Raw genomic sequence first — 18627 nt, 5'->3', positions numbered from 1 at the left:
GTAAAAGGAGAACAAAAAGTTTAATAGTCTTCCTCTTCCTGTTCTTGTCTGCTCAGCGTGAACGAAAGGCGCCACACGGAGTTTTCACTGTGGCTGACGACAGACGTGGGGAGGGACAAACACTCCTGACGAGGAAACCAAACACTGATAATTCAAGAAAACATTTGAATTTCCAAACATGCTACCAGTAAATCTCTAATGATGGCTCAAAAAAAAGCTTCATCATGAAATATAAAGAAACAACTTCTAGTCTTGTATTGCAACTTTTATTTAATTTGCTCAAACAAAACAATATGTTAGCATGTAAGAAAAGACTAATTAACATGAGAACAGTATGGTACAATGCAGATGATAAAAGAAGTCTGGAAACCCCATCCATGAAACTTACTTCAGCCAAACTCATCTCATTTCCAATGACTTCCTGCCAATTCACAACTTCCCGTTCCCTCAGCAGAAAAGCCGGATTTTACAGACATAGAGATACATGTAGCAGAACAGATTTCCATCCAAGCATGTAAGAGAAAGCTAAAGCTGCTGAACAACAAACAGTCTCTGTGATGTTTTTAAAATGGCGTGAGGGAACACAGAACACTGCAGCCAGACCTCCAAAACAAAGGCGTCATCTCACACTGAAGATCATCTTTTAAACCCTTTTTTTCTAGGCCTCACGTGTCAAAAGTTTGATTGTACGTCCGAACCGTAAGAGAAGCATAAATCACATTAATAATAATAAAAAAAAAAAACATAGATGTTGGTGCAAAGGTCTTGTCTTTTATGGGGAAACAGTACCAGGGTCAATAAACTCTCCCTTTCATAAATCAACGTGATGGGGAAAAAGAAAAAGAAGACAAATGAACACCTGCGTGTGATCATATATCGACAGTCTCTAGATATTATTACTAGTCAACTTGAAATCTTTTGACATATTAAAATGCAACTTCGGAAACAAGGCACAAACCACATAGCTTTCCCTAAAGATATAAACTTTTCTCCATCGTAACATTTCTGCCATCACATCTGCTCGTAGGTCTTTTTGACAACATGATACAAAAATAAGAAAAGGCGACTTTGTTGAGAGTGATGATGTTTTTTTAGCAGGAGACTGCCGGGTTGAATCCTTTGGTGAGAGAGCAACTGCTGACAGAATATGCTGGATAGCTCTGTGAGTTTTTTCTTCTTTTGTTTTTGTTTAAAGTGCAATCGATGCGGTGTAAACACGGCTGGGTGTTTTTCTGTTTGAGTGAAGGTGAATGTGGGTGAGATGATGGATGGACAGAGTGTTAAGAGTGTAGGGGTGACCCCATCTGAAGTGAATGAAAGCAGGATGAATTTATTATCTCGTCTTCGGCTGCAAAGCTAATAGCATCAGAAGCCCTTGAACACAGTTGTGCCGAATGAGATCCGACAGAGGCGTCAACAGCCCCACGCACAGCCACCGATTATTACAGAGAGTTCTCTTGTTGGCTGATGTTAGTGACGCACGGCATTCTCTGAAGCCCGATGACGTCATAGTGAGGTCACTTAAGCCGTAGGAGTGAGGATGACATCAGTGATGAACAGCTTTTAATTTGAAAGGTGATGATAAGACACACAGATGTTCTTATTGTAATAATTTAACATGACTTTCCAACATGTCCCTCGCTAGAAAAAAATGACAGCCGTGGTTGATGTGTGTGTGTGTGTGTAAGTGCTTGTAAAAAATCTCTCATTTGGGGCAGAATGAGGGACAGTGTTGGGTCTTTGCTGCCGGTGAACTCCGCTGTGGGCGGCTGTTAAACAGTCACGAGTTTAGATTGCATTAGTTTTAACTGTTCGGCTCTTCAGGATCTCATTCAGACAACAGGAGTGCAGAACCGTCACGTGGACTTTTGATCGGGTTAAACTGACCTGTAGGAACCACAGCTATAGTATTTGGACATCAGTCTCTCAGCTCCACAACATATCCCCATCCCCACCCCCACCCCCTCTCAAGTTGATTGTACTTTGAGCTTGAAACAAAGTGAACAGAATGACAACAATGCTTTTTTTTTTTTTAGAAAAAAGTTCCCTTTTCTGTGGAAACAGCACAGGGAAAATACAGTTTAAGGATTTAACAGCGGCAAGAGAAAAAAGGCAAAGAAAAAACAGATGAAACAAACAAACAGTAAGCACTGGTGAAAGAGTAAATGGCACATTCATGTCCTGGTACGGACACAATCTTTTGCACATTTGGGGTGTCCAGTGCACCTTTTTCTTTTTTTTGAAAGTTTCACTTTATAAATGCTGTAAAATAAAATAAAATACAAATAAACCCAGCTCCAATGTGGCTAAAGATACAGTATCCTTGGATTTTATAGAAAACAAATAAAAAAACAGGGTGGTTTAGAAATCAATTCCATGAAATCAGGGTCTTACAGTGTTGCTCTGTTCATTCTTTCACATCAGAAAATCCGCCACACAGAAAAAAAGGGACGAGATAAGATACACGACGCTGTGGTACAGGAGGGCCGGAGAGGTGTGGGTGGGGTATAAAGGACCAGGGGGGGAAGGTGGGCTTTTTTAAAATAGATGCTACACTTATTGCTTGTAATAAAAAGTCGTGATGATTTCGTGGCAGACTTGTGACCCTCGCTGTGTAAAAAGACAAAAAAAAAAGAAGAAAAGAAAAAACATGCACCAAAAAAATAAAGGAGAGGGAGAAAGAGGGACGAGAGAGAGAGAGAGAGAGTACTCAAATCAGAACAGACAGGAAGTTCTATCTACACATCTGGCCGTGGTCAACTAGCATGACAGGTATTAGTGAACAGTTGACAGATAAAAGTTTGGTAGAGAGCTACGGCCTCCTCCACCTGCCACTCCAACTGTATGAAGACAGAAACCAGTCACCTCTGGAGGGGGAAATGACACTTGTGATTATGAATCCACAGACAAAGAGACAGACAGACGTCCTCTTTATAAAGACTGGATTATTGAGCTACTTGATATGGCCATAGATCTACACTGAAACAGACAGGAGTGATAAGATATTTTTTTGTTTTTCTAAATAACTTTTTCTCTCTTTTGTACATATTCAGGTTAAAATAGTATTTGAGGAAGACGAGCTTTACAGTGTCCTGCAGTGGTGGACTTCACCAGAGACTGTCAGTCCCTCATACACACTCACACGCACTCACTCACACACACACACACACGCTACCCCTATGGCATTATGGGAAAAAAAAGTTGTTGTCTTTTGTTTTTGTTTTTTAAATTTTCCATCTCCTTTGTCTTCCTGTCTCCGCACTCTCCTCATAAAACGTGCCTTTTGTTTTACAAGAGTTCGGGTTCTTAGCGCCGCTCTGTTCTCTGGTGGTTAATACAGTATCACTGAAGAGTTCAGTGTTGTTCTGTGTGTGTTATTGTAGGACGCAGAGAGAGAAATCTTTGCAAAAAGACATTCGCTTCTCTGTTAGACTGTCCTCCAGGACGCAATGCCCTCGGCAGGAGGGAGTGGGGGTGGCAGGGAGGAGGAAGAGGAAGAGGAGGAGGAGGAGGAGGAGGAAGAGGAAGGATGCACGATGGATTCTGTGAGTCCGAGCATTAAAGAGTTACAAGCCACCCACCACCACCACCACCACCACCACTGTATCCACTGTTGTTCTTGTTGCCGACACTGCTCCGCCCCTAATGTAGTCCTCTCTGCGTATTATTATATGATTGTTGTCACCGTCGCCATCATTGCCGTTAAATTGTCATGTCTTAAATGGACCGTGGTTGTCTGTCGGGTCACATGGGTGTAAGATGTGTTGGAGCAGGGAGTCTGGATCCTCTACGCTGTGCTGGATTTGCCCAGCTCCTCCCTGATTGCTGAAGACATGGACACACAAGTTACCACCACATGAGTCTCATTCTTCCATTAAGGCCCCGTTCACACTGGAGAAAGTCATTCCAGCTAGAGTAGGATTGAGCCCAGACAGCCTTTAAGCTGGATGCGTTCACACCTATTTTCAAATCTGGCTAGCACACACTTGTGTCCACACTCAATCCGGCTTCATCCAGCGTGTTTGCTGTCCTCCAAACCACTAGGTGGCGCCTCGTAATATACGGTAGGACCGCGTGTGCGCATGCGTCATGCGGGTTTTTTGTCCCATGTCGCGCCCCGTAAACCGGTAGTAGCACATCGCTAACAGGAAGTAGCATGTCGCTAACCGGAAGTAGCATGTCGCTAGCCGGATTCGCTCGCCACATTTGCGTTCACACCTGAGTCACATTTGAGCCAATCCGGCTAGATCCACTTCTCGTGGGTGGATCTAGCCAGATTGAAATCAAACTGGATACAGCTGGATTTGAGGTGTTCACACTCAGAAAAAAACACATCTGGATTGATCTGGATGCGGCCGAAGCCTGCTTAAGCCACATTTTTTCCCCCAGTGTGAACGGGGCCTAAGATGTATGAGTCACAGTAATACTTGATGTTTGAGGTCAGAAAATGATGATAGTTACCATCAATGAGTTCTTCTTTTAGTTTTGAAAGCTCCTTCCTCATCTCATCCAGAATGTCCTAAAAGATAAATAAAAACATATTTCATGAATATAAACATAAATGACGTCATCAGACCTCTCAGAAGAGACACCCCAGCCGTCGTCCCACCTACCAGCTTCCATTTCTTTCTACCCTCTGGACTGTCACATGACGCCCAGGTGAGATGTTAATTGACTGTTTCCTCTGCTTATTGGATTTAGTTAGAGGCACAGCCAACTGGTAAAAGGAGACTCTCTGTCTACTTTACAAAGTGTCTAATCCCTGCAGAGGGAATCCCTGTGGGATTATGCCAAAAGACGCTTAATGACACCAAGGAGTAAACAAACTGGCAGAGAGAGTATGAAGACAAATCCCCATCCTGAGCTCCCTTTTGTCTCCAGAACACACTGAATGAGAGAAGTGAGTGTGGTGAAAGAGTGTGAGGAGGTGTCATCTGCATCTCAGTTGTAGACACAGATAGGCAGCGGTCTGAGAGGCTGTCGACTTATCTAACAGGCTCATTCACAGAGGTCAGAGGGAGGAGCTGCCTTCCAACAGGACGGGTCACTGCACACGCCCACACCACACTGTTCAGCTACCAACATGCCTGCAAATTATTACCACTGACTGAACACACACACACACAGACCAATGAAAAAGCAGCTATAACTTAATTTACCTGTTTCAATCTGTCATAGTCAACAGCTTCTGATGGCACACCATTGGCACTTAAGGATCCAGTAGGTGTAGGAGTGGATTTAGGTCTATGAAAAGAGGATAGGAGCATAAAAAAACAGAGTCAAACGCGATCATCAGAATTCAGCTGGACCTTTAACATGATGGGAAAAAAAGTATAGCGTAGAGTCAAACTGCCATATTGACTAGCATCAGGCGGTTGAATATTGATATACATGTTCTACTATCAACCTAAAACACTTTTCTAAATGTATTACAAAGTTGTTGTAGCATCTGATTGCATAAACTTGTCATGTTTTTTTATTCTGTTAATCCCTCATAAGATGCTGCCAAAATTGTAGCTCAGAGCCAAATCCTAGTTGATGCATGCACACACTTTAGAGGGAGTGCACTCAGCTGGACGTGCACCAAAAAACACACACACACAAAAGCAAAGACACGCAGTCCTCAGCAGCTTCTTTGGTTACTCCACACACCCACTCCCATAGGAAGGAACCGTTACTGCAAAATGAGATTTTAAATAAGTGAAAAAAACTTCCTAGAAGAGGAAATCTACACCTAAAAAGCAAAGTTTTGTTGAGGGTGAACCAAAACATTCATTAAAATCCATCTTTTGGGGGATTTTAAGCTACTACAAAAAAGAAAATAAGGATGCTGCTGAATCATTTAGAGGGTCTTTAAACAACTTTAAGGTCGATCTAAACTCCACTTAAATCACACACAGGTCTCATCAGCTTGATGCAGTTTTTTTTATAAAATTAAACTTCCAGCACAGCTTCCAGGAACCGTTCTTTTTTTGTTTTGTTTTGCAGAGCAGCCAATCACTTTAGAGAGAGGAAGTGCAGCAGGAAGGAGAAGTGAAAGAAAAGGAAGTGAGCTCAGCAGCTGGTCATTAAGAAGCTATGAGCTGGAAACATGCAGAATTGATGGGCAGGTTTATTTTTCATGCAGCTTCTGGTAGACAGATAACGTAGTGTGTCGGTTTAAGACATTTTTTAATGTTGTTTGAAATGTACTTAAACTGTGCTTGCTCAGATGCAGCGTAATATTCTCGGCTCAGCTCTCTGTGGGTCATATATTAAGGTCACTTTTAATAAGCTGAAATCAAAAACACCCATCTGCTCCCCTCTCTGGTATGAGACACACACACACACACACACACAGTCTTATCAGTGAGAGCCTGTTCTGGCTTTACAATGATAATACTGTGCCAAGTCTACTCTGAACTGGGCGGACACTCGTTTTTCTGCTTGTGTGTATGATAGGGTGTATGTGACGCACACGTATGGATTTCCCTGCTTTGAGAGAAAAGTGCGGCAGGCTCAGAGGGCATGCAGACACACTGTAAGACAGACGGACACACGACAATCTGGATCAAAATGGCACAAAGCAACACAACAGATGAACAGAGCTGACCCACCCGCAGGCTGGACTGATTTAGAGAAAAAAAAACAGGACATACTCCAAATGTTTCATCCAAGCAATTCAAAATCCTCTCCAACAGAAACCACCACAGCAAACTCGATTCAAAAAAGGGAGTTTGGTTTAAAGAGTTCTCAAACTCTCCCCAGCCTTTTCTCTCTACCTGTTGGAGGAATCTGCTCCCATGGGATTTCTCCACGGAGACTCTCGTCTGTGTGAGCAGCAGAGACACTGACTTTACACATTACAGCTTAGTGTACTCTATGTACACAGCCTGTGGCTCATGGCTGCTTCTGTTTGTGGAACCCACTCAACAGAGAATGGAAGTGTGAGTCATAATCTAACTGATCCAAAGGATGCCAGAAAATGCTAAAATAAATGAATAAATGTGTTATCCAGAAGTTAATCCGGGTTATTGTAGTACTGTCTGAGGGGTAACACATTTATCTAAATAATCCCACCACGCTAACATAGTGATAGTGTGCCTACTGATAACCTATCATAATACTGGAAAAGGAACCAAGAACATTTGTGTGCTTGTGAAGCAGTCATTCAACCAGAGTGGTGGACAACAGCTGAATCTGATATTCCCCTGTCCTCACACACTGCTTTCCCCAATGTGTCATGGCGTCTGACAAACCAATCCGATGTGCACATGAAGGCGATGTAAGCTTTAGTGATGTTAGCCAGCACTCAACGGCCCCAGCAGTGCATCATGCTAAAGCTAGCTGATGCTAAAGCTTGTCTCTCTGTCTCTCTGACAGGGAATGATGTCTTGTTGCCATTAAGCTAATGCTAATACATTATCTATATATATGATATATAACTGCACTTGTTTTAATTCAACAATACAAGTTTAGGGAAACCACTTTTTTTTTTTTTTTTTTTTAAACGTACCTTCCAATAACTGGAGATTTGCTACCGTTCATGGTGTTTGTTCTTTCCCATGGCTTCCTGGGCATGTCTGGAAAACATAAGACAGACGGAATATAGAAACCAAGCTTGCCATATGACACACAAAACAAGCAACTTTAAAAATATATTCATGAAAGAAGACAGAAATAAGTAGATGAGTGCTAACATATACCCTCATCCCCTGATACAGACAGATGCATTTTCTCTGCTAATGTACTTCTTTCTGATGTTTTGTCCCCTTGTCTTGAGGCTAAGCTCACTCTGACACTCACCTGGTGTGCTACAAGCCGACACTTTAGGGGTTGTGTTTATCTCACCCTCCTCCTGTTGGGCAGACAGAGACAGTGTTCCAAGGGTCAAAGATGAGCCACATACAGGGTCACAAATGTGACCTGCGGTGATAATCAACACGGAATCGGGTGAAAGATTTTAAAACAGAAGAGGCTTCTCAATGTATTGATGTGTTTTTTTTTAATCATTAAGCTATGATTACTGAAATCTTCTGCAGATGTTTCAAAATAAAAGCCTGCCAGGAATTGCCTCTGCTCTTTAAACTGCTGCAAGACATTTACTATAAAAAAAAAACCTAAAAAAGGAAGTGATCTTAAAAATAAATAAATAAATAAATCTGTTTTCAGACAGAGACGGAGCATCCCAAAGGGAAAATCGCTACAGAGATGCACAGCAGCGCTCTCCTCGGCTCATATAGGCTGCATGAAGATGGTGCTGTAGGGCTGGGTTGTAGTACATCTCTCCCAGAATCACCCAGATAAAGTGACTAAGAAGTCTTTTCAGACAGGAATGTAATGAATGCACCTCATGGAGGAAACCATAAAAAACACAGAGGAGCTACTGCACAAGGACGTTTTTGGACCGTAACCAAACAAGATGCAGAAAGACGGCAGTTCATATGTTACTCACTGATCTCTGGTCAGGTTCAGGTGACGAGCCCTTCTCTGCAATTCTTCTCCTGCAAAATATGAAAAAAATATAAATTGTTTTGTTCAGTATACGACACAAGATTTATAATCAATTCCAGTGATCTGACTACCTCCTGGCCAACAGGGCGCTCATCTCCTCCATAAGTCCTCCACCTCCAGGCAGGGGCCCATTTCCTCTGGCTTCAGTTTTGGCCCCCGCAGCCGCTGCTGCCCCCGACATGGCTGCCGCCAGAGCTGCCCCAGCATCATCACTCTGAAGAGAGAAAAAAAAAACACAAATAAATGTTCCAAGTGCTGTATTTTGGGCTTTCAACTTTGTGGCTGGTTTATTTGTATTTTGTTGTGTTATACACACCGATGGGCATGTAGTTGTGTTTGGCAGACACTGTGAGCATTACATGAAAACCTCCTCTGAGGCTGAGATGAGATGTGACAGATGGTAACCGTGTGTGTTTGTGTGTGAAAGCGATCATGCGTGAACATGGCGTGCACGCATGACTGTTTCAGTGACAGTGACTCTGGAAGATTATGTATGATGACTGTGTGTGTGTGTGTGTAGAGCAACAGTTTGTCACGAGGTGCTTCACCAAACAAATTAAAATAAATAATAGTAGAAAAAAATGGACATATTGGACTTTTATATCTCATTTGGTCAAATCAGGCACTCACCCTTGGCACTTTGCGCAGCTTGGCTCCAGCGAGTGCGGCGGCCAGGCCTGAAAGGGGACGGTCCTCGGCGGGAGAGAACAGTCCAGCGGGAAGGGGAGGTGCTGGGGGTGGTGGTGGAGCTCCTGGAGGAGGAGGTGGACCTGGTGGAGGAGGAGGAGGCGGGGTCCCGCCTGGAGTCAGCGTAGGAGGGAGCGGAGGGGGCGGGGGTGGAGGAGGGTGCCCGGCCGGGGTGGTGGGGGTGGCGGCCGGGGTGGCGGCCGCAGAGGTCACAGTGGAGCCGGGTGGCAGGGGTGGAGGTGGAGGAGGGGTGGGGGCGGTCAATCCCGGGGTCTGCACCACATCTGTTGTTGGACAATAGGGTGGGGGATGGGTGAAGACACGGAGGGGGAAAGAAAATGAAGTTCAAACTGTCATTTTTCACACAAAAAAAAAACACCGGGTTAGTCTGGACTCCAACAAGTTGAGTGTGTTTTTCAGGGCTGCAGATTTTCCCCCGCTAACCCCGACAATTAAGTATGTGTGCAGAAAATAGTTTCAGAATACATCTTTGTTTGGTAACATCAACAGGTCACATAGTCCCACTGAATCTGTTGTGCAATAATGGTGGATGTCATTTTCACATGAAACATGGAACAGCGAGTATGATGGCATGCCACATCATACCGCGGCAAAGTGTCATTTATTAGCGTGCGGTGTTAGTGAGTGGTAGTGATCACAATTGTTTTTCATTGTTTGCTGTAAACAATAAAAAATCAATTCACATGTCGCCCGTTTACATACAAAATACACAGAGCAAAGACGAGCATCACGCTAAAAGAGGCACAATGACACACAGACACAAAATAATGCACAATGAATAAAACACTAAAACTTCAGGGCAGCATCTTCCGCTGGTGTCTGACCTCATTTATAGTCAAAACAAGCTACAAACAAACAAAGGAATGTTGGTTATCAATTTAGTTCCAGATATATGACCAATAATCTATGATGGAATGTGAACATGAGGAACTGTGATCAATAGAAACCCAGCAGTTCAATCTCCAGCCAATCAGTAATGAGTTCTGAGGCCACAGGTCATCAGAACATCTCCTGTGGCTTTTAAAAGAATTGCCACAGGATATAGGTCAGTAGAGCACGGGTGTGTTTGCATACGCAAAGCTTGTGTTTATAGTAAACATGATTTTATCAAGAGTTTGTATCAAGAAAAATATTTAGAAATTGAGCAAAATGTATTCAATTAAATACCAATTTAAGTGGAAAACGTCTTTAAAAAATAATTAAAACCAATATCGGAGAAATCTTTTATGTGAGTTTGATAAATAAGGACAGCCAGTGATCCCGCTGTGACTGGATAAAACGGAGGATACGCCTAACTGACTGCACGCTGCCTAGAGGACACACAGTGAACAGATGAGGGTCAGTGAAGAGACATAAGCATAATAGAACCATATGACGATGGAAATAAAAACACTGAATTCTGGCAATGAAATGGACAAGATTGAAGAAAAGTAAATAAAGAGATGAGAGAAGCGTTCTTTCCATACAGTGAGTGATCTGTAGTAACACATTCCTGTCAAAGAAGACATTGAAAAGCCATGCCGAACAACCACAGACTTTATATCCAACAAGCCAGCCAGACCATTTAAGCAGCAAGCACACGGACTTTCAGAGTTTATGAGGTTGACGACAATGTTAGACTGTGACTCCCCTCAATGCTTACCGTCACCTGAAAGGTTTTAATCTGACACATTTCTATAGAGACAGGTGAAACTGGTCTGAGATCAACCTGTATTCAAGGACTCACGTTGTGCTGTGGCCAGTTCAGTAGGAAGGTAACAGATCCAACAGTAGCCCCCCTGTTAGTGTGTGAGTTGGAAGCAGTGATAGACAGAGGGGAGAGAGGCACTAAGAGAGAGAGAGAGAGAGACAGAGAGCAGAATCCGAACTGGAGGCCTTACCCTGGGGCTGACAGGAGGAGCCCCCCTGAGCCGGGTGGGGCTCTGGGCCTGCGGCTGTGTCCGGCTCCCCCGGCCCCGACAGGCCCAGGCCCACGGGGAGGGAGAGGTGCTCAGCAGAGGCAGAGGTGGCAGCGGCTGCAGCAGCAGGGGGTGCTGTGGAGGGAGAGGGCACACCAGGAGCCTGGGATGAGGAGGGGGGAGACGAGACGGAAGGGTAGGACGGAGGGGGAGCTATGGGGGAAGGAAGGGGGGGGAGGGGTAGGTGGGGGAGGTGGTGTTGGGCAGGTGATGCCGAGAGGGGTGTGGCTATGAGGGATGGTCACAGGAGAAGGTGCGGGAAACATGGGCGGCCCGTTGGGGGACGGCGAGGGGGGCTTTTGGGTGAGAGGGGAAGGCGCGGCGATGGGAATGAGCGGCCGCGGACCCGTGGCCTTCCCTGGGGGGCTGCTAATCATGACAGGGGGTGAAGGGGGCAAGGGGGTGAAATTGCACGCTGACCACACCACAGACTTGGGTGGAGGAGCGGGGACGGGGGCGGGAGCAGGAGCAGGAGCAGAGGGCGGGGTTTGGGGAAAGGCCGGCTGTCGCCTTGGAACCGTGGCGTAGTGAGGCAGAACGGGGTGGAAGGCGGAGCCGAGCGAGGTGGCAAATCGGGAAGCTGAGTGCCTGAGTGGTGGCGTTGGGGGGGTGGTGGTGGAAGGTGATGCAGTCCCAGGAGCAGGGTAATTGGGCGTGGATGGAGACACGGGTGTGGAGGATGTCCTGCCGTACTCCTGAGGCGTGGGAGTGTACAATGTGCTTTCGAAGGCTGAACGCGTGGCCACGGCCGATTGGACAAAACCAAGGAGAAGGACAAGACAGGACAGAAGGGACAGAAGGAAAGGAAAGAAGGCAGGAAGGAAGCAGCCGTCGTGCACACAGGAGGGAAAGACAGCAAGGACAGGAGAGAAAGAAGGAAGGAAGGAGGGAGGGAGGAAAAAAGAGAAGGGGGCAGATGAAGCAGGAGAACCAGCACAGAGCTAAACCAAAGTTCTATTCCATGTTGTGTGTTCTTTAGGGTGGTGCTACCAGGTTAGTGGACAGGTGTTAGCACAGAGACACAAAGCTGTCAGAGTCCTGCTGCTGAAAGAAGAGGGGAAAGAATGAAGGGACTGAGGAGGACAGCAGGAGTTTACCACGTATCACACACACACCTACACAACAGAATCCAAGTCTTCATCCAAGGCCTACCAAGACCTGCACCTGAGTACTTGGCAACCAATAATACAGTTTAGGAAACACTTCTGTTTCCTGTTTCCAGGCCACACTGAGACACAGAGGACCAGATATGCAGGATTCTTTTTTGGGGTTCTGTCACTGTTACACTTAAAACGACAAAAAAAAGCCTTTAGAGAAAATGTCTAAGAGAGAAAAACGACAAAATAATATATTAAATCCTGTTTGTTTTGTTTTGTTTCATATTAAAATCAATGGAAAAAGAGTTGGTTTCCAAATCAGGTATTAAACCAGAAACTCTGTTGCCCACTAAGTGTAGTTATTGATTTCTAACTCAGCAGCCAATGTGCAAAGATGCTTAAACAAGTGCTGCATGTATTCCATCATGTCAGGTGATCTCATGAGCCAAAGAACACAAACATTATTCTTCCTTAGAGCCTTACTGACCTCAGGAATGTGACTGATTCTTAAAAAATTGAACACATGCTTCACTCTTGTTGAAGTCGTCTGGTTTCTAAGGGTTAAAAGGGTAAATGTTGTGTGTTAGTGTTCAGTTCCAGGTTCTCACCTTTCTTACAGATAAATTATTAAAGCTCTATTTTGCTAGTAGGTTGTTAGCCTTGCTGCTAGTTTTGATACTTCTGAACCTTGCTGTACTACACTTAACTACCAGTCAGATATATTGTGTATGTGGTGAATGTGTCTGGGTCATTATGAGCCCTGGCATGGTTTAGCTCTCTCAGACTAATTACCTTGATTACGTTTATGTGCTCCTCTAATGCTTACTACAGCCTGGACGGTGTAATAAGGGGCTGCCATATGTTTTCTGTGTGTGGGGATGGTGTGAAGTTGTTAATCCTCGCTTCACCTTCTGCTCCACTTCCCCTTACTTCTGCTGTAATTCCAAACTAAAGGTCTCGTGACTGGATTTCAGGGTTCAGGCTGATGTGATGTACCGTTTGCTGCTTAGAAAGTAACACATTATGTTGACACACATTTAACTGGTCTTTACTACAGCTAATTATGCAGCTACATATCCTGTCTAATGATGTCTCCATCCAGTGGCAGCACTTTACATCCTGGTAATTGGAAGATACGCACCCAGAATTAGACCACAGATGGATGCATAAACAGACATTACACATCCAACCTTCACTCTCATCTGCACTCCACAATCTTGACCTGACTCTTCTGGGTCAATCTCACACACAGACTGAAACTCACGTGAACTTCTAACCAACCATCACAAGAAACCGATGGATTTGTGAGAGCGCCTGGCTCGATTCCAGCTTCTCCTCATCTCCGTGACTTCTCTGAACATTCTGGCTGCTCATGCTGCATTTACCATTCATCCTCTAGCCGGAGCTAATGCACCCTTCTAGTCCACTGACCGCATACATTTCTCCTTCTGCCAACTTTCATCAATCCTCTTTCACAAAAAAAAATCTCTGCTGCACATCGGTCTGTACAATCATCTTTCTTCTCTCACACAACTTCAATCTTTTTTTTCCACATTTCTTCCTCATCATTCCACCTCCCCCTCCTCTTCTTCTTCTTCTACTTCTACTTCTTCGCCTTCTCCCTCTCTGTCGCTCTGGGCAGGTCATGTGATGAGAGAGGCCTCAGCTTTTGCTTTGCCATCCCGCAATAATCAACACGCAACTAGAACACACTGATTATACAGAGAGCTGGATACATGCACACAAGAATATTTAAGCGCTCATGCACACAAACGACAAAGCCATACTGAAGCCGCGCTCGTCTGTGCCAAATCTACTGGACTTTCAAAGACATAAATACGCCAAAAAAAGGAAAATCTTCGAAACCTACCTTAATATTAAATTATATTACATATATTTCAAATACATACACCTGCGTGTGGCTGATTAATATCCATTTAATCTAATTATATACTAATAAACATAAGAATCATGAGCGTTAAATGACTTTAATCTGACATTTATCCAGGTAAAAATGCCAGGAGAAGCTGCATGCTTATAATAATATGCTGATTCTGGGTTAAATCTGATTGCAAAGTATCATTTGATGGGCTCAATCAAATCCAATGCAGACATACAGTCATATCCTTCATGTATGTTATATTATTCCTCACAAGTGCCAGCATTTATAATGAGAACGTTTTTTTTTTTTTGAATAATCAAATCAGGGGAAGCATGAATTTGAGAATGCAGAATAAACAGTTAGTATGTTTAGCTAGTATCTAGGTAGCTGTAAGTGTACATTCACATTAGTTTTCCAAGTGCTAACATTGCTAATTAAAAGCAACAAAAACAATCCTTACGAATTCACTCATCAAGAAAATCATCTGTGATACAACTAGAGCAGACAGCATACAGGAATCTCTCTCTCTCTCTCTCTCTCTCTCTCTCACACACACACTGAATCAGTTCTGATTAAGAAAACAGAGACAGCACAGCTTTCATCGCTCCTGAAACTGTGTTAGTTGCAAACACATTAAATGTTCAGTTTATTCTCTGGCTGCAGTTTTACTTCAGAACTTGTGAATACTGTAACTGCGTTAAAAGACACACACACACACACAGCATTACATGTCAGTTCACATTAACCTAGCAGATTCATATGTTCCAGCAGAACATGTGTGTGTGTGTGTGCACAGCATGTGTGCTCCTGCATTCCTGTGGGATCCAGTGTGTTGTTATGTTATTGTGTATGACATGTGAGGTAACTCCTCCCTCTCATCCTGAGGCCTTGACGTGCATGTACACACACATCAACACAAGCATCCACCCCTGGGGGGGTCTCACCAGCATTTCTGCCTGATGGTGTATTTTTAGGCTCTGAGTAATGTCACTGAACTGTGTCTGCCTGCCCGTGTGTGTGTGTGTGTGTGTGCATATTCTAATAGGCTGAGTGTGGCACTGAAGCGTACCATAAGATGCAGTCTTCCCCACTGACCCAGTCAGGAAACAACTCTTAAAATGACACTCCTCTAGAATGTGTACATTATACCTCACCTCATGTGACTGCACATTGTCCCCACTGCTGGATTTAAATGGTAATTACACTGGAGTAAACGTATTTTGACAGATTTACATGAGCTATGCATTTAGAAGACATTATATATTAAAATTAGCTTTTATGCTATAAGCTTTAGCTCAAGTTTTAAAGTACAAATATTAAAGAAGTTTTCACAGCCTTCCAGAGGATCGTGTTCTGTATATGTGTGCACATTGATTGATTCGTGCTGTTGATAGTGTGGATGTGGCCATGATGGGTAAAAATGCACTGATCCTTAAACTCACATGCAAGAGCTAACACTCCAGCATGCTAACAAAAAAAAAAGCTCCACCTCTCATTTCAAGACCTGCAACCAGTGGAAGCTCCTTAACCTCAACGTCACACTACACTGAAGTATTTTGTCCTTTCTGCAGAATATTATTAGCATAAGGCTAAAAAAACACAGTTTTCAGTTCGCACTGAGGTTAGGGCAACTGAACAGGTGTCTCCCAAACACAGGCTGCTTTGAGCATGATGTTCACACACTACACACACTACAAAGATCCTGCAAGCATTGCATCGAGGAGCTGCTCACTTTTGGATTGTTGATTAGCAATTCCAATTTATGGTTTGATAATATGACTGCGACAGTGCGACAATTTGTGCATAATGTAAAAAACCGAACATAGTAGCTGTTCATAGAGCATCATGCTAATTTAACACAAGTAAAAATGTTGATATATATAATGTGAAAATATTCAGAACATCATCATTGGACTTCTAAAATCAAACTCTTGTGTATAGAAGTGTGTGTAAAAACAGAAAACCCAGTGTATCACTTACCGGCGTTAGAGATGCGTCTCCCTCTCTCCCAGTCCTGCTGCTCTCTGTCCAACTGCTCCTGCTGTTCCCTCTCCAGCCGCTCTCTCTCCACCTTCTCCCTCTCCATCAGCTCGCGCTCGGCGCGCTCCTGCTGCTCCTGGCGCTCCCGCTCCAGTCGCTCCCTTTCCGCCTGCGACTCCCTCTCCTGACGCTCCCGTTCCTGACGTTCGCGCTCCTGACGCTCCAGCATCTCTCGCTCCAGGCGCTCCCGTTCCTGACGCTCCCTCTCCAGCTCCTTCTGTTTCTGCAGCTCCTGGAGTTGCCTGGAGGAGGAGAGGGATATGTATTAGCTGGTAATATTCTTAACAGAAAGGACACGCTTAAATAGTTTCTTTTAAAATAAACAACCAGCCTAACAGGAGGAACCACTGGAGAGGAAATCTAAGAAATATGATGAAGACATTCAGAGTACACTGCATGAAAAAAAGAGTAAATTAGTGAGGTGCCTTTACTGACCTCAATGACCCACAGGCAATTACTGCTGTCATTATATAAGACACATCATTATATAATCATTCCTCTTTCAGGCATAATAGCCATGCTGTTATGCAATTACACACAACTCTGCTAAAATTTGGGTACATTTGAAATACAATCTTGGCTGCACACTGCTGCAAAGTGCCAGCTGTGGGTGTCTTCTGCAGATAATGCACGATGCATGAGTAATTCTTCTCTTTTCCCCCCACAGTTTTAAGCAAAAAAAACCCTATAACATGTGATGTTAACAATGTTGAAGGATGCTGTGTTTTCCTGTAGGGTTTAAACATAAATTGCACCTGCAGATTCCCAGTTTGGTCACTAGGTGTCAGCAGAGGGCAGCAGTAGATGGACTGCAGTGGAGGCAAACTAAAGAAGTGAAGCATGTAAAGTAGTGTGTGTGTGAATGTGTGTGAATGTGAATGTGTTTGCATTCATATGTGTGCACATGGAAAATGATTTCAAGTATATCACAGAAAAAATAGACATAACGTTTCCTGTGGGGGAAACTTTGCTGTTATTGAAGCAGTTTGCACAAAAATATAGATAATATATAGATGATAGAAGCAGCACATACATATGAATAATATCCTTGCAATGGACTATGCCATGCATTCCACGTAAGAGAGTGAAATGGACTGCAAGAAAAGAGAATTTTAAGATGAAATATGTACATTTATTGCACAATAGAGACTAGGGTTGTTTAATATATAGAGATTAATTGTGAGGCAGAGGGCAGGTGCAAACCCTGGGAGGTTTTAATATGTCAGGTTCACACACACCAATACACACACGATTCCGAAGAAGTCTTTCATTTAAATTGGAAAGCCTCGGCTGTGTTGGCAGATTCTATGATTTACTCTGTCATAAATTACATCGGTTGTAAATGAATGAGCGTTACATTCATAAATTATCACAAGCAAGGAGAGAGATGGTGGGAAATGGAGCTAAATGCCAACACACACACACACACACACACACACACACACTCAGAAGATGTCAGGTTGTCTGCCCTCACTCATCCTGTTCCTCTGAAAGCTGACTCACAGCTAAACGTCAATCATCAGCATAAATGTTGCTTAATGCAAACACTCACTCCACATCTCCCTGCATGGACAAGGACACACACACGCACACACCCTTGTTGCAAGTCTTGTTTGGACCTGTAGGTTTACACACAGTAGTGATGTCATGTCACTGTGTCACTGTATTCCCAACAAAGCTGTGAGAAACATGCTATTACCTAATGCTACACTATTTAAAAAGCAGCACGCACAGGAAGTTGTGCTGCGTTGCCTTGGCAACTGCTGTTTTAGCACAATAAAGAGCAATAGATTTCTGGTAATGTAGCATTAATAAGCCCACAATTTAGCAAAATGTGTTGGTGCAGAGACGTGCACTGGCAGTTAAGCAGCATTAGAGGCATTTTTGTGACGCTGATATGAACAATGAGTAAAAATAAACATGAATAACTTAAAAGTCACAATTGTTTTATTTTGTAGGTACTGAACTATGAAATCTGCAGGGTTAGTTACTGCATTGATATTTCTCATTAGCTCCACCTACTTCTCAAATTGAGATTTTCTGCCAGGAGATTATTGCTAATTGATGACAACAAATGATGACAACATAAAAATGCAATAAAATGTGGATTTAAAAAGAAAAAGAGCAAGCTTCTTTTCACAATTTAGCATCATCAAATTATATTTTTTTTTCTACCAGCAAACAATGAATGACAAAGAGGAAAAAAAAAACACAGGGATCGTGACACCACTCTCTGACCCAATATATAAGGAGTCCCACTGGATGGCTGCTCTCTCCTTAACTCTCACACTGTCCCAGTTCTCACGGTGCCTCAGTAGTTCATTGAAGTAATTACAGAAACACGGGGCTAACCTGGATTCATACCCGGAGAGTGGCAGTGCCTCGTCTCTGAGGATTTTTATAGTTTCCTCTGGGGGCCTCTCTCATCTGCTATAATATATGCCTTCTG

The 18627-nt window shown here is 43.6% G+C and overlaps 1 protein-coding gene across 4 annotated transcripts in view; it reads right to left on the bottom strand.

Moving 5' to 3' along the window:
* Positions 1–1297: 1297 nt before the first annotated feature.
* Positions 1298–18627, bottom strand: part of enah (ENAH actin regulator) — a 70179-nt gene continuing 52849 nt past the window's right edge. Inside the window, exons 5-15 of one of the 4 annotated variants that reach the window (XM_028397654.1) lie at positions 16119–16420; positions 11082–11234; positions 9124–9464; positions 8565–8707; positions 8435–8483; positions 7786–7837; positions 7496–7562; positions 6762–6809; positions 5160–5244; positions 4462–4519; positions 1298–3825 (exon numbers count right to left, since the gene is read on the bottom strand). In XM_028397654.1, coding sequence (XP_028253455.1) covers positions 3788–3825; positions 4462–4519; positions 5160–5244; positions 6762–6809; positions 7496–7562; positions 7786–7837; positions 8435–8483; positions 8565–8707; positions 9124–9464; positions 11082–11234; positions 16119–16420 — 1336 coding nt within the window. In that variant the 3' untranslated portion in view covers positions 1298–3787. Of the gene's footprint in view, positions 3826–4461; positions 4520–5159; positions 5245–6761; positions 6810–7495; positions 7563–7785; positions 7838–8434; positions 8484–8564; positions 8708–9123; positions 9465–11081; positions 11890–16118; positions 16421–18627 lie in introns of those variants that run through there. The other 3 variants (XM_028397655.1, XM_028397656.1, XR_003669618.1) reach the window with 3 other exon arrangements.

This window comes from Parambassis ranga, chromosome 24 (assembly GCF_900634625.1).
Source record: "Parambassis ranga chromosome 24, fParRan2.1, whole genome shotgun sequence".
NCBI classification, from domain to species: Eukaryota; Metazoa; Chordata; class Actinopteri; family Ambassidae; genus Parambassis; species Parambassis ranga.
This window is presented reverse-complemented; position numbering and strand designations above follow the sequence as displayed.